Below are 25,395 nucleotides of genomic sequence, written 5' to 3'. Positions count from 1 at the left end.
ACTTTTTCCCCCTATTTTCCGTACTAGTTCCTTAGCAATGTACCTATGCTTTCTAGTTGATTCCAACACTCTAAGGTACGTCTAAACATCATGAATCATCCATAAACATGAAATCATGAACCTTGAATCCATAACTCAATTCAAGGAAAGTTAAGAGTCAAGTCTAGAAGTTAAGAAGCAAGTCAAGAGAAGTTCATAAAGTTTTCAAAATACTTACGCAAACGTTTTAACTTTGTTTTAAGACTTAAAGTTCAAGTTAAGTAAAGAGTAAAGAGTAAAGATTGAAGTTCATTTCTTCAAAGAAATATATGGGGACTATGTATTCCCGAAGAGTTTAAAATGTTTTCACATTTGAGAAAGAAAGGGAACATCGATTCCAAGAGAGCTTTTAAGCTAAGTTTTGAGTAATTATCTCAAACCAAAGAAAGAAGTTTGTTTTAAAAACATATGAGCTAAGTATATTTTGAGAGTAGTATTGAGCACCGATATGGGGATGCGCGTTCATATTAACTCAAGTTTCCATAAACCATGTAGCCATCATGAGTAGTAAATGATCATACTTTTTAGATGACTCCTTAAGTTGCTTTCTAGCATAGACTAGTGGATCCACTTAGTTAAGGCGTTCTATATGACGACAAAGTATATGACAGTTCTAGCAGCATGGACAAGACGTTGTATCACCACTTAGGCTCATAGTGGTGGTTGTCGGTTAGAGAAACTCCCATAGAAACTATATTACTTTATTATATGAGTAAACTTGAGTTTTTTATTACATTTTCTTTAACGAACTAAGTTGTTTTCCACTATTTTTTTACAAGTTTTCTATATATTGCATGTGTTTTATTGCTTTATATTGAGTTAAGTTATTCAAGAGTTGAGTAAAGCCAAGGTAAGTGTTCCTTTCAGATTCTTTTCAAGCCTATGCTATGTTTAGCATTCCAACTCGCATACTCGTACATTCAATGTACTATGCCAGTTGGCCTGCATCGTCTTATGATGCAGACGCAGGTGGAGGATCAGCATTCAGCGCCTCGTTGATCAGGTTGAGCACTTAGAGTCAGTTGGTGAGCCTCCTTGCTTTTTGGAGGGCTCCTTTTTACATTGCTTTCTAGTTTTCAGTTGTTAGGATGATTGGGGGTCTTGTCCCGACATCCCTTTTTGTTTTAGAGGCTTCATAGACAGATATTTATAGTTCTTTAGTTTTATTCATTTTAGTTGTATACATTTTAGACTTGAGTTGTCATCTTGGCTAAGTTATTGCATAAGTTATGTTTCTTATGTTTAAGTCTTCCGCTGAGTAAGTAAGTCAGGCCAAGGGTTCGATTAGGGCAAACATTGGTTCTCGAGTCCCAGTCCCGCCCAGAATGTAGGCTCGGGGTGTGACAAACTTGGTATTAGAGCACAGAGTTCAAGAGTCCTAGGGAGTCTATGAAGTTGTGTCTGTAGAGTCCTGGTTATCGGTGTGAAGCGCGCCACATCTATAATTAGGAGGCTGCAACACTTAGGAAAATTTCTCACTTCTTTCATACTCATTTCATGCGTTAGAATTTGATCTTTAAAAAGTTTCTTCTAATTAATGCTTGCACGTGTTTTTAGATAATTATGCTCCACGAAGAGCTGTAAGAGGTCGTCTTGCTAGACGTAATGTTGAGGAGCAAGGGGTACCCAATGCACCTGAAGTGCAACCCCAAGGAAAAGCTACTAATGTTGAGCTCAGAGAAGCAATAAGGATGCTAAGTCAAGTTGTGACTAACCAGGTTGGGCAACAAAGAGGAGCTCTACAAGAAGAGGCTGACACTTCGAGGATTCGTGAGTTCTTGAGGATGAACCCTCCAAGTTTCACTGGTTCAAACACTACTAAGGATCCAGAGAACTTTATTGAGGAGTTGCAAAGGGTATTTGATGTCATGCATGTTGCTGATACTGAGAGGGTGGACCTAGCTGCATACTAAATGAAGGGTCTCTATTATTTGGTTCGATCAATGGAAGAAGAACCTAGCTGGGATGCACCACCTGTGAGTTGGGCATATTTTGAGAAGGCTTTCTTGGGGCATTTATTTCCCCGAGAACTGAAAGAGGCTAAGGTACAAGAGTTTCTCACACTTAAGCAAGATTCCCTAAGTGTTCATGAGTATGGGTTGAAGTTCACCCAGCTATCCCTTTATGCTCCAGAGGTGGTTGCAGATATGATGGGTAGAATGAGTTTGTTTGTGGCTGGGTTGTCCCATCTATCAAGAAAAGAGGGCAGGGCAGCGATGCTAATTGGGGACATGGATTTATCGAGGTTATTGGTATATGTGCAGCAGGTTGAGAAAGAGAAGTTAAGGGATAGGGAGGAGTTTAGAAACAAGAAGGCTAAGACAGGGAATGAGTCCAGGATTCAGCAAAAGCAAAAAGGGTCTGCTTCATCGTCTGCTAGTGCACCTGCACCCAGAAACAAAGGTGAGTATAATAGCCAGAATTCTCAGCATTTCAGAGCTAGACCTGCACAGTCTCAGGGTAGTGTGGCACAAGGAGGTAACTGGGCTCCTTCATGTGCTAAGTGTGGTACAACCCACCCGGGTAAGTGTCGCGATGGCTCCAAAGGTTGTTTCAAGTGTGGACAAGAGGGTCACTTCATGAAAGAGTGCCTTAAGAACCGGCAAAGTAATGAAAATCAGGTCAATAGGGCCTAATCTTCATCAATTGCTCCACCAGACAGGGCTTCACCTATAGGAGCTACTTTCGGTACTGGCGAAAGAGCAATCCATCTCTACGCGATCACTAGTCTCCAAGAGCAAGACGACTCTCCAAATGTTGTCACTGGTATGATTAAAGTCTTTAATTTTGATGTTTATGCTTTGCTAGACCTAGGAGAAAGTTTATATTTTGTAACCCCTTATGTTGCAAATAAGTTTGATGTTCTTCCTAAGAAACTTTGTGAACCCTTTTGTGTTTGTATACCTGTTGAGGAGTCTATTCTAGCTGAGCGAGTTTATCCTGATTATGTAGTTTCCATCAATCACAAAGAGACCATAGCTGATTTAATTGAGTTAGACATGGTAGCTTTTGATGGCATTCTAAGTATGGATTGGCTTCATGCCTGTTATGCCTCCATTGATTGTAGAACTCGAGTTGTTAAATTCCAATTTCCTAATGAGCCAGTCTTAGAGTGGAAAAGTAGTTCAATAGTGCCTAAGGGTCGTTTACTTTCGTACCTTAAGGCGAGAAAGTTAGTTTCTAAGGGTTGTGTCTATCACTTAGTCCGAATTAATGACTCTAGTGTTGAGATACCTCACATTCAGTCAGCTCCTATAGTAAAAGAGTTTCTAGAAGTCTTTTCAGATGATCTACCTGGAGTTCCTCCTGAGAGAGAAATAGACTTCGGCATAGACATTCTTCCCGATACTCATCCTATCTCTATTCTTCCATATATAATGGCACCAACAGAGTTGAAAGAGCTTAAATAACAGTTGAAAGATTTCCTTGATAAGGATTTTATTCGACCAAGTGTCTCACCTTGGGGCGCTCCGGTCTTATTTGTGAGAAAGAAAGATAGTTCCCTTAGGATGTGTATAGATTACCTCCAATTGAACAAGGTTACCATCAAGAACAAGTATCCACTTCTGAGAATTGATGATCTTTTTGATCAACTTCAAGGTGCTTCTTGTTTTTCTAAGATTGACCTCAGATCTGGCTACCATCAGTTGAAAGTAAGGGAGTGTGATATTCCCAAGACATCATCAGGACCCGTTATGGTCATTATGAGTTTCAGGTCATGTCGTTCGGTTTAACCACTGCACGTGCAGCGTTCATGGACCTTATGAATAGAGTATTCAATCCTTATTTAGATATGTTTGTTATCGTATTCATTGATGACATTCTAATCTACTCAAGGAATGAGGAAGATCATGCTAGCCATCTCAGAATAGTTCTTCAGACTTTGAAAGATAAGGACTTATATGCTAAGTTCTCTAAATATGAGGTTTGGTTTGAGTCTGTGGCATTCTTGGGCCACATAGTTTCTGGTAATAGAATTAGAGTTAATACCCAAAATATAGAGGCAGTGCAGAATTGGCCTAGATCCACATCTCCAATTGATATTAGGAGTTTCTTGGGTTTGGTTGGCTATTATAGAAGGTTCGTGGAGGGGTTTTCATCTATTTCATCCCCTTTGATCAAATTAACTCAAAAGACAGTGAAGTTTCAATGGTCTGAAGCTTGTGAGAAAAGCTTTCTGGAATAGAAAAAGAGGTTGACTACGGCCCATTATTGACCTTACCATAAGGTACTCAAGGTTTTGTTGTGTATTATGATGCATCTAGAGTTGGTTTGGGTTGCGTGTTAATGCAGAATGACAAAGTTATAGCTTATGCCTCCAGACAGTTGAAAGTTCATGAGAAGAACTACCCAACCCATGACTTAGAGTAGGTTGTTGTAGTATTTGCTTTGAAGATATGACATCATTATTTGTATGGTGTTAATGTTGATGTATTTACTGATCACAAGAGTCTTGAGTATGTGTTTACTCAGAAAAAGATTAACCTCAGACAAATGAGGTGGTTAGAATTACTCAAGGAATATGATATGAGTATTCTTTATCACCCAAGTAAAGCTAATGTTGTTGCCGATGCTTTAAGCAGGTTGTCTATAGGTAGTACCACCCATGTTGAGGAAGAAAAGATAGAGTTAGTGAAAGATGTGCATAGACTTGCATGCTTAGGGGTCCGACTAATGGATTCCATGGAAGGAGGAGTAGTGGTGATGAATGGGGCAGAATCATCATTAGTGTCAGAAGTAAAAGAAAAGCAAGACCAAGATCCTATTTTACTTGAATAAAGGCAAATGTTCATAAGCAAAAAGTATTGGATTTTGAACAAGGGGGAGATAGTGTGTTGAGGTATCAAGGCATATTGTGTGTGCCAAGGGTGGATGAACTACAAAAGAGGATCATGGAGGAAGCTCATAGCTCCAGTTATTCCATTCATCCGGGTTCCACAAAGATGTATTGCGATTTGAGAGAAGTTTATTGGTGGAGTAGTATAAAGAAGGGCATTGTAGAATTTGTTGTTAAGTGCCCGAATTGCCAACAAGTTAAAGTAGAGCATCAAAGGCCTGGTGGTATGGATTAGAATATAAAACTTCCGGAATGGAAATGAGAGATGATTAATATGGATTTCATCACAAGTTTACCAAGGTCTCACAGGCAGCATGATTCTATTTGGGTGATTGTCAATAAAATGACCAAATCAGTCCACTTTTTGCCGGTAAAGACTGCCCATTTAGTAGAAGATTATGCTAAGTTGTACATTCAAGAGGTGGTAAGACTTCATGGGGTTCCCGTCTCCATTATTTCAGACAGAGATGCGTAATTTACTGCACAGTTTTGGAAGTCATTTAAAAAAGGCTTGGGTTCAAAGGTGAACTTAAGTACTACTTTTCACCCTCAGACAGATAGGAAAGCAGGGTGCACTATTCAGACTTTAGAGGATATGTTGAGGGCTTGCGTGATTGATTTCAAGGGTAATTGGGATGATCACCTACCTCTCATTGAGTTTGCTTACAACAATAGTTGTCACTCTAGCATCCAAATGACTCCTTATGAAGTTCTTTAGGGGAGAAGATATAGATCTCCTATTGGATGGTTTGAATTTGGTGAAGCAGGGTTTATAGGACCAGATTTAGTTCATCTAGCTATAGAAAAGGTGAAAGTGAATGAAGAGAGGTTGAAAACGGTCCAGAGTCGTCAGAAATCCTACACTGATGTTAGGAGAAGGGAGTTAGAATTTGAAGTAGATGATTGAGTGTATTTGAAAGTTTCACCCATGAAAGGTGTTATGAGATTTGGTAAGAAGGGGAAGCTTAGTCCCCGGTATATTGGCCCTTACAGAATATAGTAAAGGGTAGGTAATGTAGCTTATGAGTTGGAGCTACCACAAGAGTTAACAGCGATTCATCCGGTGTTTCACATCTCCATGTTGAAGAAGTGTATGGGCGATCCTTCATTGATCATACCAATCGAAGATATTAGTATCAAGGATAGCTTGTCTTATGAGGAGATTCCTGTTCAGATTCTAGATCCCCAAGTTTGCAAGTTGAGGAAAAAAAGAGGTAGCATCAGTCAAGGTTCTCTGAAGGAACCAATTTGTCGAGGAAGCTACTTGAGAAGCTGAGGAGGATATGAATAAGAGATATCCACCTCTCTTCGAATCCGGAGAAATTCCAGATCAAGGTACTAATTCTTTTCTTAGTACTCTTTAATTTATGAGTTGGCATGCTGTTTTTGCATCTCTTGTGGGTGTTTGATCTGAAATTTTGATATTACACCCTTAGCCTAGTAAGAGTAATCTCATTCGAGGACGAATGTTCCCAAGGGGGAGATATTGTAACATCGCGCAAATTGAAATAACTAGGAATAAGTTAAGAATAGGAAATAGTGATTTTTGGAAATAATGAAAATCTGGAATTTTGCTTAAGTTAAAAATGAGTTTTGGGTCAACTTCAAATGACCATAACTCCTAGTTCAAGATAATTTAGGTGTGGTTCCATGTATCGTAGGAAAGATCTTGGAATAATCTTTCCAACACCGCTGAGTTTGCATGATTCCAAGTTCGTATGGGTGAGTTATGTCCATTGGAAGTTGGGTTGTTCAAGTAAGGAAAGTCCAAAATCGGATTTTGGAAGGGTATTTTAGTCTTTTCCTTACCCAACTGTTTTAATTCGTTTTTAGGATTTTAATTGGGGTAAAATCAGATTTTCGTCAGTTTAGAAAAAAGTTGAAGTTCACGCTAGGGCTTGGAGAAAAGAGAAGAAAGGAGAAAGGAGAAGAGAAATCAAGAATCGTCAAGAATGTTCGAGTTTGGTTGTGGATTTCGCCAAGGATTCAATCCTACGAGGTATGTGAGATCACATAGCGTTTGGTTAGTTCACCCACGTGCCAGTCATGATTCAATTCAACACAATTATATTGATTTGAAAGTAAATCCTATGAGTTCTTGATGAAATTCGTTTGAAATCTTGTGGGTTCTTGTTGTTGAAGTTCCTTGAGTTTGATTCATGATTTTAGGTGTGATTTCGAGTAGAATCTGATGTATTTTGAGGGTTTAATCGATTCTTAGTGTTTGGGGAAAGAACCATTGGAGTTTTAGGGGTTTAGAGTTAAAAAACGAACAAGAAAAATTATCAAACCTGGGGAAAGGGGTGGGGCGCCGCGCCAGCCAGCGCGCCCCAAAATGTTTTCTGAAGTTTCATCCCTGGGGCGCCGCGCCTACCAGCGCGCACCAACTTCAGTTCTGAAGTTTGGGTCTGGTGCCCTGCGCCGCTCAGAGCGCCAGGGACGCCAGGTCTTCTACTTTTTCCCCCTTCTTTTCGTACTAGTTCCTTAGCAATGTACCTATGTTTTCTAGTTGATTCCGACACTCTAAGGTACGTCTAAACATCATGAAATCATCCATAAACATGAATGAACCTTGAATCCATAATTCAATTCAAGTAAAGTTAAGAATCAAGTCTAGAAGTTAAGAAGCAAGTCAAGAGAAGTTCATAAAGTTTTCAAAAGTCTTTCGCAAACGTTTTAACTTTGTTTTAAGACTTAAAGTTCAAGTTAAGTAAAGAGTAAAGAGTAAAGATTGAAGTTCATTTCTTCAAAGAAATATATGGGGACTATGTATTCCCAAAGAGTTTAAAATGTTTTCACATTTGAGAAAGAAAGAGAACATCGTTCCAAGAGAGCTTTTAAGCTATATTTTGAGTAATTATCTCAAACCAAAGAAAGAAGTTTGTTTTAAAAACATATGAGCTAAGTATATTTTGGGAGTAGTATTGAGAATCGATATGGGGATGCGAGTTTATATTAACACAAGTCTCCATAAACCATGTAGCCATCATCGGTAGTAAATGATCATACTTTTTAGATGACTCCTTAAGTTTCTTTTTAGCATAGACTAGTGGATCCACTTAGTTAAGGCGTTCTATATGATGACAAAGTATATGACAGTTCTAGCAGCATGGACAAGACGTTGTATCACCAATTAGGCTCATAGTGGTGGTTGTCAGTTAGAGAAACTCCCACAAAAACTATATTACTTTATTATATGAGTAAAGTTGAGTTTGTTATTGCATTTTCTTTAACGAACTAAGTTGTTTTCCAATATTTTTACAAGCTTTCTATATACTGCATAGTTTTATTGCTTTATATTGAGTTAAGTTATTCAGGAGTTGAGTAAAGCCAAGGTAAGTGTTCCTTTCAGATTCTTTTCAAGCCTATGCTATGTTTAGCATTCCAACTCGCATACTCGTATATTCAATGTACTGATGCCAGTTGGCCTGCATCGTCTTATGATGTAGACCCAGGTAACCAAGATCAGCATCCAGCGCCTCGTTGATCAGGTTGAGCACTCAGATTCAGTTGGTGAGCCTCCTTGCTTTCCGGAGGGCTCCTTTTTACATTGCTTTCTAGTTTTCAGTTGTTAGAATGATCAGGGGTGTTGTCCCGACATCCCTCTTTGTTTTAGAGGCTTCATAGACATATAGTTATAGTTCTTTAGTCTTATTCATTTCAGTTGTATACGTTTAAGACTTGAGTTGCCATCTTGGCTAAGTTATTATTTCTTAAGTTATTGCATGAGTTATGTTTTTTATGTTTAAGTCTTCCGCTGAGTAAGCCAGGCCAAAGGTTCGCTTGGGGCCATCAATGGTTCACATGTGTCAGTCCCGCCCAGGGTATAGGCTTGGGGAGTGACAGAGTGTTATTGCCCATTTATGTACGTTTTTCTTAATTTTTGGGGTAAAGTTAGGCTCAGATGTCATATATTTCCTTGCACATAGTATCAGAGTCAGGTTCATCCCCATTTTTGGCTCCCAATCTAGCCTTCAGTTGGGCCTAGGCTTGAAGGAGGTGTTAAAGCGGATAATAGGTCTCACATTGATTAGAAAATAGACCGATAGTCTGTTTATATTAAATTGGAAAATCTCCCTAATAAACTAATTTTTGGGATTGAGTTAGGCACAAGTATCATATCTTCCTTGGAAAATATCTTCTTTTTCCTTTTTAAAGCAACTTTGGACCTTGCAAAATATCAATATTCCATTTAGAGGTATCAAAAATTAGCCCAACTATAAGTGACCCATCCAACCCACCCAAAATTTTAAGGGTTGGGCTCAAGATAATTTGAATTGGATTTAATCTCAATTCATTCAAGCCTTAACTCATTTTAAGAAAATCTTTAATTGAGTCTAATTTAATCTTCAATTTTCAATCCGTTTTAAGACTCTTTATTTAGATTGATGTAATGTATGTTCCTATATTTAAGGTATGAATCACTATCTATTTTATATCTTTTAGAATTTATCTATCCATTTGTAACTTCTTTTTTAAAATTTTATTGAGTTAAAATTCAAATTGTGGTTATAAAAGTTAAATAACTATATGTTAAAATTATGGGTTGGGTGGGTCATGACCCAACTCGATTTTTAGCCCATTTAAACCCAACCCATTTGAGCCCAAAGCAAACTTGGACGGGTCAAGACCCGACCCAATTTCTATTTCAACTCATTCTAATATCTCCAATTTCAACTCAACCCGCCTATTTAACATCCCTAATTTCATTAAATGAGATTTCTCAAAACCTGCATCAGCTTTGCGAAAATCAACTCTGATCATTTATTTACTATGGGTCTATGACTAATTGCAAGTTAACTCTATTTTTACTAGTGTGCCTAACCTTTTTTTTTTCAATTTATCTTGAAAATGAGATGTTAGACACCTTTAAATATCCATAACTATCATTTTCTTTTGAATTTTAATTTAAACTAGGTAGAATTCAATGATTAAATAGAATATTATTCTAAGTGAACATACAAAGTAATTGTAAATTAATTTACTAATTAATTATTATAGAAGAAGAGAACTCCTAGTAAATATTTTATTCATTTTAATTTATTTATCTTATTTTCCTTTTAGTTTATTTTAAAAAGAATATTTCTTTATGACAACTTTTTAATTTAATTTTTCACCTGATAAGTTTAAGATTACAAGATTAAATGATATTGTTATATGTTCAACGTATGGATGACAATGGGGCTGGGTCATAATAGGTCAATATCCAACCCAACTCAAATTTGTTTGGGGTCAAAAGACTCAAAACGGATCATGTTGGTCATAAAACAACAAGACTCAAAATAGTTTTTAAAAATTATTATGACAAGATTTTTCATGAATTAATATGCATTACATATCAACCAAATTTATAATGGATTGAAATGAGTAGAACTAATAAATAAGAAACCTAAACGGATTGGATGGACTGGATTTAATTTTACCTCTCCTAATTTTTTATTTTTTTGTTGATAGTAATTATGTGGTTCCCGTCACTAGATTGACATCTAATCTCATGAAAAATTAAAAAATTAAAAAATAAAAACTCACCACCCTAAAGCATCAAACTATTATTAGAACTAGTATAAGTGCCGGCGCATTACACGGATATTTTAAAATATTATAATATTTTAAATTAAAAATAACTACTTCCTATGTCCCAATTTATGTGGCACTTTTCATTTTTCGAGAGTCAAACAGTTTAAGTTTGTTTGGGAATTTGCGCATGGAATCATCAATTTTCTTGAAATGAAATTTATATATTTGTAAACTACGTAAAAAGTACTATAAGTCACAATAATTGATGATTCAAAATATTTAAAAGGTCTATGAAAAATTTACAGTCAAAGATAAGCTTGTTTGAATCTCGAAATCTGAAAAGTGCCACATGCCACATAAAATGGGACGGAGAGAGTAATAAAATTTATCATGCATTTAGTAATGTATATTTTAAAAATAATGATACAAATTATTAACTTATTTATTTGTGCATATTAAATTAATATGCATTTCTTAAATTGGTTATTCTTTCAAATCACAAAAGTTAACAATAATAAAATAATAATTAACAATAATTAAACAGCTAAATAAATTAAACAATGTAAATTAAAAACTTGATTTTAGTTGCATCCTCATAAATTATTTCAATTATCAAATAAGAAATGAAGAATATGTGGATCCCGAATTTGAAAAGTGGATACGGATGGTTTTAATAGCATAGAAGAGACGGAAAAAGTTTCATGTCATCCAAGCCTTTAATTTCCTACCTTTTTATATACCAAAAATTGGTGTGATAGTATCCGAGTAACTCATAAAATGATGTATCTATAGCCTTTCCTTATGTGTATTTAGACAAACACTCTTGAATGCTTCATTATTTGTGGCTGCAAAAAAGTCATAACGTCTTGGAGTTTACATGCTAAGATCAAAGCATTTGATTGAGAAGGTGTCCAATTCAAAAAAAATTCATAAATTGTTGCATTTTCAGGTAGTATGCCGTTTGTGGTTAATATAAGTTAGAATCGTGATTTGGAATTATAAATAAGATAATCATGTAATCTAGATTACAGTTAAGAATTTTAATAGTTATTTTTAATATAAATAAATGTTTTTTTCAAGAATTAAATTCTTGATCAGTTACCTAAATTTGAGGCCATCGTTGCAATTTTCGTAACTTAAAATTTAAAAAGTAATTGCAATTAAAAAATATTTTTAATTTGAATAGTTAATATTAAATATGTAAACTTCCAACAGAAAGAAGAAGAAGAAGAGTTCTAAGCGCGCATTAATTTAAGGTTGCACGTGTTTAGACTCCACCATGGAGAGTAATAATTTAAGCTTGCACATTTTTAGGACTCCAACTTGGAGAGTTAATATGCAGTTAGGAATATTTTAATTTTATTTTTTTCGTTATTATTTTTATTTTAATAATAAATATATTTTTTTGTGTGGTGCTAAAACATGATGATTTTTACCTCTCCTATTAAATATTGATAAAAGATTACGTGAATTTGTGTAGAATTTAGGTTTTAAATGGTATATAAAATGTTAAATTTCATTTATTAAAATTTTGTATATAGAAATAAACATAAACACAGATTAATTTAACAATAGAAAACGAAAAATAGATATTAAAATGGTTGGCTATATTTTCTGGAAACTAACTGATTAGCAATTCATTTTTTTTTTGCTATTATTATTGCCACCTGAACTCTAATTTAAAGCATTTTATATTTTATGAGAAAAACACTTAATATCACTGATTAGCAATTTAAATGCAGCTTAAATACTTGGTTCTCGTAAATAAAGATTAGCCAAAAGAAAAACTTTTTCCTGTAGCACACTTCAAAAAAAATTCCATACAAATATGAAATAACTTATCTATAAAAAAAAAATGTAATATCATTCTTGAAATTATGTTTGCACAATTGAACTTCATCAATATATTATATCATATCATATCTACTGATATATATTGTTAAGCAAAGTTAACTTCTATACTGATTTCACCCATGTAAAATGTTTATTTGAGTTTATTGTTAATTTACTCAAGTGTATGATGAAGAAATGAACATGATTATTATCTAAATGGCTTAATCTATCCATGAATCTGAATAAGAAAACGTCTGAACCTGTGTAGAAAATATAAATATTTAAGAATTCATACAACATAAAAATAACGTCAGAGATTAGAACAATTATATGAATCAATAACACATTACTGACTCTTTTAATAATTGAAATTTATATTAAACTACTGTGTCAAAGCTTCTTAGACTTATGATCCCTATACCATTTGACACCGCATTCTTGCATATTAATTGCAAAGCAAACAAAGTTGTTGTCTCTGATCCTATGACTAAAATTTGTTGAATAAAAATGAAAGAAAAGTAATAATAGATAAAAGAGGATTCAAACATGAAACAAATAAATAAAATAAAAAACAAACATGAGATTTATTATGAAAATATCAAACAATTAATTGGCAAGTAAAATTATTATGAAAATCATATGAAAAAAGTGAAATTCAAAAAATTAATTGACAAGTTTATTATGCACGGTTGTATTTTACATGAGATTGACAATTGTTGTATAATGTTTTATTCTCATTATTATAACAATATACTATTTTTGAATTAGTTTCATCTATAGACCTTGCTTTGAATTCAAAATAGATCCAACATATCCTTGATTTACTTAACATGACTCGATCAAATATAAAGAAGTAATTAGAAGCACTCACATATACACCTAAGTTTGACTTTTTATTTTAATTTAAAAACTACTTTTTTTTAAGCGAATCCAAACAGACTCTAAGATATTTTGCATTTTTGTCTTGTAGTCTTATCATTTTGCCTTCCATTTCCACCACAATTTCTCTTTTATCAGATAGTGCTACACCCTATAAGTAAAACTACAATTTCAACATTCAATTAGTACCAAAAAAAAGTGCTTCAAACTCCATGGCTTTTCTATGGGTAATAACTTTTGCACTAATTCCCCTGTTATTTCTTCTTATTCAACAACTTCAAAAAAAGTTCACTAACAAGAAACTTCCTCCAGGTCCAAGAGGTCTCCCTCTTATTGGAAATCTCCATATGTTTGGTGAAAATCTTCATCAAGATCTTGGAAAAATATCGAAAAAATATGGTCCCATAATGTCAATCCACTTTGGTCTTGTTCCTGTAATTGTTGCTTCATCACCTCATGCTGCAGAGCAATTCTTGAAAATTCATGATTTAATATTTGCTAGTAGACCTTCTAATGAAGATGCAGAGACCGTTTTCTACAATCGTAGAAATCTTGTCTCGTCTAATTACGGACCTTACTGGAGAAACATGCGTAAATTATGCACTCTGCATTTGCTAAGTAATGCAAAGATTCAATCTTTTCAACCTATGAGGAAAAAACAAGTTCAAATTCTGGTGGATTTGATGAAACAGGAACGTAATGTGATTGATGTTAGTGCAAAAATTGCGTCTCTTAGTGCTAACATGTCGTGTTTGATGATATTTGGGAAGAAGTATATGGATGAGGATCTTGGCGAAAAGGGGTTTAATGCTCTAATACAAGATATTTTGTGTATTGCTGGATTGCCAAATTTTGCTGAATTTTTTCCTTTTCTTCGAGTTCTTGATCTTCAGGGATTTACTCGTCGTTCCAAGGAATTAGCAAAGTTGTTTGATGAGTTTTTAGAGAGAGTGATTAATGAACATGTTTGTAATAAATTTAGTCATGAACAGAAGGATATGGTGGATACGTTGATGGAGATTATGCAATCTGGAGAAGGTGAATTCGAGTTTGATCGTAGGCATGTCAAAGCTATTCTACTGGTAATATTTTTTATTGAATTTAAATTCTCTTTCACGTTTTGTTCTTTCACATAAAATTTGAAATATTTTTATGTTTATTACTGATTTGGCATAAAGATTAAATATAAGTTATTTAAATATATTATTAGTACTATTTAATAACAAGGATAAAATAGACATAATATAGATAAATTAATCATTACTTTAATAAATTAAACAAGTATTATTAGATATTCTATAAAATAAGAGTTAATGCAGTGTTTTGGATTGGTGAAATTATTGTTGATTGTCTCCATCATATGATTGATCAAGTGAATGCCTAATAAATATCAGTCTCTAGCTAGTTCCTTCCAAGAGATAGTTATTATTATACTTTTTTCTTAGTGACCACATATATATCATTACTATTTGAGGGTCATTTGGTAGCTCAATAGGGAAGTATTAGATATTTACTCAAATCAAATATTATATGAAAAAAGTTAGTGTATTTATGTAGGGATAAAGTTATATAGATATTAGTCAAATCAAATATTATATTAATTTTACACATATTCTTAACTAATTATCAAACACAATATTACATATACATGATGTAATATATGTGAAATATTTCTCCTAACCAGGTACCAAATGACCCCAATGTAAAAACCCAATTGCAAAATGTAATCAATTTTCACTTTCTTTCAACTGATTTTATATGAATACTCTTATTGTATCAATTTGTTTATCTGATTTTAGTTCGATATAAAGTTTAAAAAGATAAGAAAAACTTTTGAATCTTGTGATTTAAATTTAAAATACGTAAAATGTATCAAAATATCTTTTGATTTTGTGGACTTAAATATATTGCGTGGAAAATAAATTAAAGAACTATAAAAAAAAACAAAAAAAAAAACTTTTTTCAACGAATTATTAATAAGTAGGACAAAAATGTACTTTGAAGAATTTTGCACTAGTTTTAAACCTTTGTAAATGATGCCCATTGTGGCATTGAGAATAGGGGAAAAACAAAAAAAAACACATATATTGATTCTCTTTGGGTAACTCACATTTTTCTTAATTACAATTCGAATTTAGGGAATGATATTAAACTTTGCTTAATATTTTTACTTGACTGACCAGTAAATGTTCTTGCTCCATATTTTTGATTGTATACAGAAAGCAAACTTGGGATTTTTGTAATTTTTTTTGTTGAAGTGTGGCATTTCATCTAAAAATTTAAATTATATTAGAAAGAACATATTTTTAGAGTATGTTCCGTATGATTGGAAAATGTTTTTTAATTTCATCATATTTCGTTGATCAAAATTTTTTAAAATATTTTGTCTAGGAAAAGAAATTTCTTTAAAATGATTAGAATGACTTTTCTAGTAGAAATAGGAAAACAAGTTTCACAAAGTGATATTCTATATTGATTGATTGCATTATTTGCATCCTCCAAACACACCTCAACTACACCCACGTATGACGTAGCCCCATCCCCACCACCCTACACTCCCTACATCTTATAATATTTGTATAGATTATATAAAAATATTTTTAGGATGATATTTTTTTTGTACATATCAAACACTAAAAAATAAGTAAGAAACCTACTTCTTTTCCTATACAAATAATTTCTTTTTTGTCGAATGCACCCTAATTTATTTAATAGTGCCTCAACACGCCCTAACGAGTGACTCAATTACTCAAACCCAGAAACTTCGTCTACTATGATATCATATTGAAGTATATGATCATCATCCCATCTATAAACATAAATATTATCGAGAGAACACATTTTTATTTATTTAATTATGTCTTACAACAATCTTAAATATATGTTATGAGCTTAATTAATAGCTAACTAAATAATTTACTTGATTTATATATATGCAGGACTTACTTGTAGCATCTATGGATACTTCAGCAACAACAATAGATTGGATTCTAGCAGAAATTCTAAGGCACCCAAATGTAATGAAAAAGCTTCAAAATGAGTTGGAACAAGTAGTTGGCAAAAATAGAATGGTGGAAGAATCAGACTTAGAAAATTTGGAGTATTTAGAAATGGTCATAAAAGAAAGTAGTAGGCTACATCCTGTTGCACCCTTGTTGATTCCTCATGAGTCGATTGAAGATTGTGAGGTTGATGGTTTTCACATACCTAAAGGATCCCGACTTTTAATCAATGTGTGGACAATTGGAAGAGATCCAGACATTTGGGTTGAGCCAGAAAAATTTAAACCTGAGAGGTTTCAAGGAAGTAACATTGATCTCCGTGGAAGACATTTTGAGCTTTTACCATTTGGTTCGGGCAGAAGAAGTTGCCCGGGTTTGCAGCTAGGGCTCACCACCGTTCGTTTGGTGCTTGCACAATTGGTTCATTGCTTTGATTGGGAATTGCCAAATGGCATGACCCCGAAGGATATTGACATGACTGAGAAATTTGGTTTAGTAACAACTAGAGTTCAACATCTTAGGTTGATTCCCAAGTATCGTTTACATATATAATTTATACTAAGTAAATGCAAATGTCAAACTAAGTTTTTTTAGGTGCATTTTCATATGGAACATATATTCTTCTATACAAGCTGTTTTACCATGTTATTATGGTCAATTACTTGGAATCGCCATTTTCGAGCCAAATTAATCCATCTTCATCATTAGTAAATAACTCTAGTGCAGTTCATAAAGTTATTTGACATGATTAATTCTGATCGGTGAAATGGCAACATGATTATGAAAGTGACATGTATTCCTCCCTATTATGCTTGATACTTATCGAGAAATTCTCTAATATAATTAGTTGGTTTTGGATATTGCTTATTCCATCTTGATTATTGTTATTTGTAGTTGCTAGATTGTCTTTGAATTGAGATCTTGTATATGATATTTGTGATTAATCAAGTGTTGACAAGGGTAGCATAGGACCAACCCTCGACATCGCTTCATGTAAGGGTCGATCAACAATGTTGTTGAGTGCAGGGGCGGATTTAGGAAGGTGGAAGGGGCTGGTGTCACGTAGCTTCATCGGAAAAATTTGCTAAATAGGTATACAATAAGAAATAAAAGCGGATATAACGGTTATATATTATAAGTGACACATTTTAAACAAAGAATGCATGTAACCTAGATGATTTTGTGCTCAAGAACCATAGTGAAGGTTTCGGTTACAGACCTCTACAGCCTCATTTTTTATGTGTTTTTTTCTTTGACCTTCTTTGTTTAGTAATAATTATTTGGTGCTTTGTAAATAAATAAATAAATAAATATATATATATATATATAAACTACATAAATGGGCCATAAAATTCAAAATAATTACAAGTCCATACTCATACTCAAATTAATTCCTGAAATACCCATTCTTTCATAAATAATTACAGCTCATACCCCAATTCATTAAGGCTGATAATTTTCGTTTAACTAATACCAAGTCAGTATCATATATTGGTATTATTAAGGCTGATAATTTTGTTTAACTGATACTAAATCAGTATATATATATATATACTATATTGGTATCATTAAGGTTTCTTGTTCAAAAATTATTCATTAGTCAATGATACAATCAGAGTATATGTATATTGTTGTGATATCATTAAGGTTTCTTCATCAAAAATTACTCATTAGTCAATGATACTATATGAGTATATGTATATTGTTGTGGTATCATTAAGGTTTTTTTATCAGAAATTACTCATTAGTCAATGATAATATAAGAATATATGTATATTGTTGTGGTATCATTAAGGTTTCTTGATCAGAAATTACTCATTAGTCAATGATACTATAAGAGTATATGTATATTGTTGTGGTATCATTAAGGTTTCTTGATCAGAAATTACTCATTAGTCAATGATACTATAAGAGTATATATATATATATATATATTCTATACTTTTATGGTATCATTGACTAATCAGTAATTTCTGAACAAGAATCTTAATGATATCAATACAGTATATATATTCTGATTTAGTATCAATTAAGCGAAATTATCAGTCTTAATGATACCAATATAGTAGAAGATACTGATTTAGTATCAGTTAAGCGAAATTATCAGCCTTAATAATACCAATACAATATATGATACTGATTTAGTATCAGTTAAGCAAAATTATCAGCCTTAATGATACCAATACAGTAAATGATACTTATTTTTGCTTATTTTCGCTTTCTACTCATTTTAAATGATTTGTACATTTACGGGTTCGCCTATGGAGAATGACGGGTACCCTCACGGCTTAATGTGATTTTGGATCGTGACAACACAACCCTTTACCCTACCTTAAAAGGTAAAATGATTGTTTCTAATAGGCTCTGACTAAAGCAAAGCATCACAAAAATTTTAAAAAATAATTGTTTCGGATAGGCTCTGACTTAGGTAAAGCATCACAAAAATCAAATATGTAAAAGCAAGTACAATAAATACTCCATTTGTCTCAATTTGTGCTTTGATCGAGAATTGGGTAAAATGTACTGTATAGTGCATTGAAACAAAATGCTCACACATATAAAATTTGTTACCAATTTTGTCCCGGCGGGGCTCGAACCCGCGACCTTCGGCTCATAAGACCAACGCTCTAACCAACTGAGCTACGGGACATGATGCTCATACTGGTAATCTAATTAAGTTTTAGATTATTTACTAAGTTTTCACCACTATGCTACCTTAAAACAGATTACTCCTCCATTCAATTAGAATTATACTACTCCCTCCCATATTATTTAGGAAAATTCCTAAAATATTTGTCAATTTGTAAAATTAATTCACTTTTTTATTTATTTTACCCTTAAAATTAAATTATTGTTGACTATGTTGAAAAAGTTAAAAATAAATTAGTAAAAGATACTTTTTATTTATAATTTCTTGGAGGGCATGTAGTACTAGAACCTGCGGGTTGTACGATATTAAAACTTCATATGAACTCAACTACGTTATCTTAATTAAATAAATATTATTTTACGTAATGTAAAAATCATATATTTCCACGGTCTTAAAGTCATGTTTAAGATTTGTATTAAAATTGCTTGTCTTGCAATCTAAATCTGTGAGAATTTCTACATGTAGGTTTAATGAATCCTAATTATGAAATTAGTAATTTATATTTATTGGAATGTTCTATATGTTTTGGGATTTAAGTCTATCTAGTGGAGAAAGCAATTGCACTGGAATAGTTTTTTTTTAAATTGTTGCCTATGCATTGTATCTTACTTGCATACCATTATATATTTCTTTAATTCTAAGGAAAATTATTGAATAACAGGTTGTTATTCTAGATTATCCATTTAACTAAGCATTATTATTATTATTATGTTAGTACTTTAATTTAGATGTAACCACAATACAATAGGGGCGGATTTAGGAGGCAACGACGACATTGTATATATGAGGTATTTTTAAGAAAAAAATTAGTGTGTATGTGTAGATTGAACAAAAGACTAGAGGTTAGATTAATTAGTGATTTAAGAAATTCAAAATTCATTGTGAAGTTCCGAATTAAAATTCTAGGCACTATATTTATGCTTATCGATCTTCCAATGATTTAAATCTTTTCTAAACTTCTTGATGAAAATTATGGATCTGTCATCGAATACAATGCAAGTCAAATTTTTTTGCACACTACTAATAATAACTCTAGCCTTGTTGCATAACAAAAATTTGAAATTACTATATATGTGGCCTTGTCCTTTCCTTCTAATGGATCCAATATGTTTGTGTCCGGTCACATTTTAATTTTCAAATAGTGAAGATACTTAATATGTATCTCAACTTGTCATCTTTTGTTGTAACATTTCGAATTTCAAAAAAAATAGGATTGCATTAAATTGCGGCATCAAGTTCATGTCTACGAGATCAATCTATAGTTCGTAGGATTTTCTACGGGTCTTAAATCAGTCCCGTAGAAAGGGAGAAAATATTTTTTTAAAATCAAGTTCTAATACCTCTTCTACGATTCATCGGGATGGTCCATCAATATTTGTACGGTCATAGATAGGTATCATAGGTGGGTTTCAGACTTCGTGAAATTTTAAGGGGTCGAGTTGATTTTTACGGTTGGTATCTACGAACCATAGGTAGACATACGAGTCGTACAAGAAATCCGTCAAAGTTGGGTAAGATTCATGGTCCCAGTACTTGGTCTTCGGTTGACCAGTACGAACCTTAGAAAGTTTTACAGTTCGTGGGTCGGAATCGTAGATCGAGTCACACAGTTATTTTCAAGGACTTTTGGATCTTTTCGTAATTGTTTTAAACCAATTCTATGTCGCTTTGTCTCATATCCTAAGCCCTATATAAAGCTTTTAAGTCCTAAAACTACACACTTCAAACCCATTCTCCTAATTCCCCATAACCTAACCAAACTCACTCCCCAATTTCCTCTCAACCTAGAGAGGTGGAGGAGGAGGAAGGGTTCAATCCAAGTCTCCAATTCACCATTCATCTTGGTCTTTGAGTAGCAAGGTATGTGGGTATTCACCCATGGAGTCCATTCCATCATGGGGTCCCCAAGGTTTCCATGGGGTCCTCAAGGTTTCCAGTTTCTCAATTCAACTTCAATTGATCAAGTTAGGGTTTCAATTTAATCTCTATGGGTTTCATTCAATTATGATTTATTATTGTTTATTAAGTCTTTTAATGCATGATTAAATAGTAATACATAATATTTAGTTGAAATTATATTGATACATGCCTAATTTATGATTTTCAACTATGAACCTCATCATATGAACCCACGAACTATGAATTTTGAAGAATTATGTATGTCGTATTAAATTGATGTTTATGATGAGAGTGTGATTTTAAATGAAAGTATCGATGTTGTTGTGATTTGTGAAAGGTTTGCTCACATATGAATATGATCATGATTTGTGAAAGACATTTCTCACATACAGATTCACACTAGTGAAAGGTTTTCTCACCTATGTTTGAATTGCAATTTAAGAATCTATTCTATGTTTTGATATTTAAGATGTGAATTGGTATTGATCATTGTCGTTCCTAGATTATACTGTTAGTTGACTTTTATCTATTCCTTTGGGATTTAGACTTAGCACCAAGAGGGCATTGAGATGGAGGCTCAAACAGGGTAGTCTCTAGTAGCAATCCTAGCCCCAAACTACGTGCTAGTGGATCCACTTTAGCAAAAGATGATATGTATGGGTTCTACTTTGGCAAGTAGAATCCCCTTCTTTCGGTACGAGAGATATACCGGATTCTATGATATATATCTCATGGTCTTATTGTCTGTTAAAGCTAATACTCCTCAAAAATGACTATATTTCTTCAAAGCTTTTCGTATGTCTCTTATTTAATGTATTGACCATATTTCATTAGTCACATGTCATAATTGCTCCTTTAAGATTTTAATTATTTAAATATTGATCATGCTTACATGTTTTTAAGTCATTCATACTACTATATCTATTTTATGCATATTGCTTCATACTTAGTACATTTCATGTGCTAAAGCATACTTGTGTCTGCATTGTCTCATTAATGTAGGATTCGATGCTCCTACTCCTCACTCTCGTGTCTAGTGGATTCTTTCGAATTTCAAGATATTGGTGAATCCTCATGTTCCGAGGACAGAGACATTTTTACTTGTTTTATGATTTTCTAGTTTTCGGATGATGTATGTATTTTATGTTACGTCTCAACCACTCCTTTGATGTTTAGATGGCTTGTTGAGACTTATGGTAGACTTCCGCTTTGTCAAACTCTTTTGGAATATGGAATGCTACTTTTGAAATCTTTATTTCTATTTTCTTGTATAATGTATGCTAAGTGGCTTGTGTATTGCCTTTTGGGGTTCTATACGTCATGTTACACCTAGGGTACACTTTGGATCGTGACATTTATACTTTATTAAAACTTTACGACATGTTTGGTAATGTAAGAAATAGATGAGGAAATCTTATGGGATTAGATATCTCATCATTTAGTACATTTTATGAAATTGTTATTTTTTGCTTCCCCTTAATGTGTTTAGTTAGATTAATTCTTTCAATTAATTATATGTATATGTTATATCGGCAAGTTAGATTTAGTAGCTAATTGGTTGTATCTTAGCTGTCAATATAGCTTAGTTGTCATATCAATTCTTGTATATATGTATAGGAAAAAGGTAAAATGGAAGTTCAATTTTTCATTTGTCCAAATTATGTTTTCACTCGTCTTCTTCATCCTCTTATTCTCGATTTATTTAGTAGCTCCTTCAATGGAGTTTCAATTGTTCATTCATATTTTTTATATGGTATCAGAGTCAAAGACACAGGAATTGTGGAAGATAGATAAGACCAAATCAATTGTGCAAAATTTTACCAGCTCTAACAGGAAATTAATGACCTCACGTAAGGGAATATATATGGACTATACCAAAATTAGGAGACTTTAGAAAGAGCTCAACACTCATATGATAGGAAATTCATTCAATTCCTATCAAAATTAAATGAGGTCTACATTGTGAAATATTTTAATGATAAATTCATTGTCAATTATGGCACAAACCTTTATTATCCTAATAATCCAATAGAAGAAGAAGAGAAAAAAAGTCAAACCTCATATATATTCACAAGAATTTGAGCTCTACTTCTCTTAGTAACTAGCTATGGGAGTAGCAATTTCAAAACAAATTACTCCCACAATAGGCACATATATATATATAGAATGTCAACAAGAATACTTATCCTACTTCCGACGTCAACAAAGAAAATCTGTTGTTGTAAATACACAGAAGATAAGTGCTACAAATTATTTTTATCAAATTTCAAGTTCACCATAGAAAGAAACTCAGGATCAACAACAAATGTTCACAGTATCTTTGAGGAACTGATGGACAACACATGAGTTATGGAAACCATATGCATGCACAATCTTGATCATAGAGCTCGTAGTTTTATCAAAGACCAATATCATCATTTGATGAGATTATTGAAGAATGTAAGGTGTAATGATAATATCAAGGAGACTTGTGGATAACATCACGAGTAGACCCTATGAACTTTGCAAGTATCTTGGTTAGTCACTCTACTGCTACTGAAATTGGTGATCTTTATTGTGATTGCTTCAAATTAATTGTTAATATCTCGATTATAGACTCTGAAGCCTCAAATCATATCACTTTCAATAAGATTTTACTCACAAATATCATAATCTACCTTACCTTTCCTAGTTACATTACCAAATGGTTTTAGAGTAAAAATGTCAAAAATTGAAGGTGCATATTTAAATAAACATTGTCGTTATACAAAGTGTTGTTTGTACCTAGCTTAAAATTCAACTTAATTTTAGTACATTGCTTAGATTAATACATCAAAGGTATAGTGTAACACCCCGGAAAACTTTTTGAGCTAAGATTTAAACCATCCTTTGTAATGAGTAAATTTTTACCAAGAAATTTAAATTTTTTCTGAAGTGTTAAGGCCACTAGATATAGCACCTTGAGTTCCAAAAAGAATTAAAGAGAATTCATTCAAGTCATTCCTTTGTTCTTTTAAGTTTTGGGTCAACTTCAAATGACCATAAATTTTAGCACAGGATGAGTTAGGAGACCCATAATATACCAAATGAAAGGTCTTAGAATCCTCTTTCCAACGCCGCTAAGTTTGCTAATTTTTGAGTTTGTATGAGGGAGATATGCCCGTTTGAAGTTGGGCTGTCCATTTAAGGAAAGTTACCCGAAAATAGGAGGGGTATTTTAGTCTTTTTCTTCCCACTTATTCTAAATGTGAATTACACCCAATTAAGGGTCTAAACTGATTAGAATCAGTTTCATTCATTACCAAAAGCGTTTAGGGTTTAGAGAGAAGACTCAAGAGGAGAAAAGTTCAAAGTTTCAAGCATTCGTTCAAGAAATTCAAGATTTCGCCAAGAACCTAGTTCTTTGAGGTATGTAAGCTTCCATAGTGTTGGGTTCGCTCACCCTCACGCCAATCATGAGTTTCTTTTGCGAATCTATCCATAAATATTGAGCAATTTAATTTCTTGATGAGTTCTTGATAAGTGTTCTTGAAGTTTCCTTATCGATTAAGTTTTGATGTAAAATTCTACCTGGGTCAACTTTAAACGACCATATCTTTTAGAATATAAAGAGTTACGTGGTCCGTAACCTATCAAATTAAAGGTATTTGAATCTACTTTCCAACGCCACCAATTTTGCGCCAATCCAATTTTTGAGTAAAAAGTTATGACTATTTTAGTAACCTGATACAGTGTTGTTACGAATTAGCTAAAAAGCGTCATTTTTGTGCTTCTACCTCCAAGAAAACACTAAATGAATTTCTTGACTAATAAAAGGCTCAAAAAAATCAGATTTTCATATTTTAATCTATCATTCTCTTCTCTTTCAAACCCTAGGGCAAAACCCTAAGGAAAAATAAAAGTAGAAGACTCCATTCAAGATTCTTTCAATATTTTTCAAGATTCTTCTTCAAGGTAAATCTTTCTCCAAGAATTCCATTTTTTTCAACTCAAATTCCTCCATACAATAGAGATTTCAAAAACTAATTCAAGAATCTCAAGAAAGGTTTTCTTGATCGTTTACCTTCAAGCTAGGGTTTCAAGGCTTCTAATCAAGTTCTTCTTCGAGATTCTTCAAGAACCTTGTTCTTCCAGGTATGTAGGCTATCATAGTGTTGGACTAGTTTGTCGTCACACCCTACATCTTCTTTCAAATCAGTAAAAGAGAAATCTAGAATTTTACCCCTAGATTTGAGTATTCTTAAGATAAGTTGATTTGAGTTCTTGAGTTTATGGTTCTTTTAAAAATTCTATTCCTAATTATTGAGTTTTTATATTTTTATTGAGATCATTTGAGTTGATTTGTTTATGTCTATAATTCAGCATGAATCCTATTTTGAGTTATAAATCTTGAGAAGTTTTTCAAAGCCAACGCTTGAGTTTTAAACTAAATTTTAAGGAAGTAAGTATGAGAATGATAAGAGTCGTATACATGAGTTCCATATTGTTATTTTGACCCTTGAGTCGAGTCGAGTCGTTCATGCCCATAAATTCTGCATGAACTCCATCAGTTGAGTATCTTTGAGAGGGGTAGTATCTTTAAGTTCTAAGTCTTGAGTATTGAGTTTCTAATCATTTTGGGATTATATTCCTAATCATGGGGCTACTACATGTTACCCATAAAGGTCCTTGAGTTGAGTAGTGCATGCCCATAATTCCGCATGAACCCTATGAGTCGAGCAGTCTTGAGAAGAGAGGTATCATTGAGTCCTTGAGTTGAG

The 25,395-nt window shown here is 33.1% G+C and overlaps 2 protein-coding genes and 1 non-coding gene across 3 annotated transcripts; 2 read left to right on the top strand and 1 right to left on the bottom strand.

The window, feature by feature from the left end:
• Positions 1-2,189: 2,189 nt before the first annotated feature.
• Positions 2,190-3,810, top strand: LOC125829567 (uncharacterized). The gene is made up of 3 exons (XM_049508782.1): positions 2,190-2,442; positions 2,698-2,805; positions 3,755-3,810. Exons 1-3 carry the CDS (start codon positions 2,190-2,192, stop codon positions 3,808-3,810), a joined length of 417 nt encoding a protein of 138 aa, XP_049364739.1.
• Positions 3,811-13,317: 9,507 nt separating this feature from the next.
• On the top strand, positions 13,318-16,659 carry LOC125829485 (cytochrome P450 71AU50-like). Its single transcript, XM_049508699.1, has 2 exons — positions 13,318-14,187; positions 16,045-16,659. Exons 1-2 carry the CDS (start codon positions 13,318-13,320, stop codon positions 16,657-16,659), a joined length of 1,485 nt encoding a protein of 494 aa, XP_049364656.1.
• Positions 16,660-18,683: 2,024 nt separating this feature from the next.
• On the bottom strand, positions 18,684-18,757 carry TRNAI-UAU (transfer RNA isoleucine (anticodon UAU)). The gene has a single exon. It is a non-coding gene; the product is annotated as a tRNA-Ile (tRNA).
• Positions 18,758-25,395: the final 6,638 nt, after the last annotated feature.

This window comes from Solanum verrucosum, unplaced genomic scaffold (assembly GCF_900185275.1).
Source record: "Solanum verrucosum unplaced genomic scaffold, falcon-dt-bn FXZP01000031.1, whole genome shotgun sequence".
Classification (NCBI taxonomy): Eukaryota; Viridiplantae; Streptophyta; class Magnoliopsida; order Solanales; family Solanaceae; genus Solanum; species Solanum verrucosum.
The sequence above is the reverse complement of the archived record's forward strand: the minus strand, read 5'-3'. Positions and strand labels throughout refer to the sequence as shown.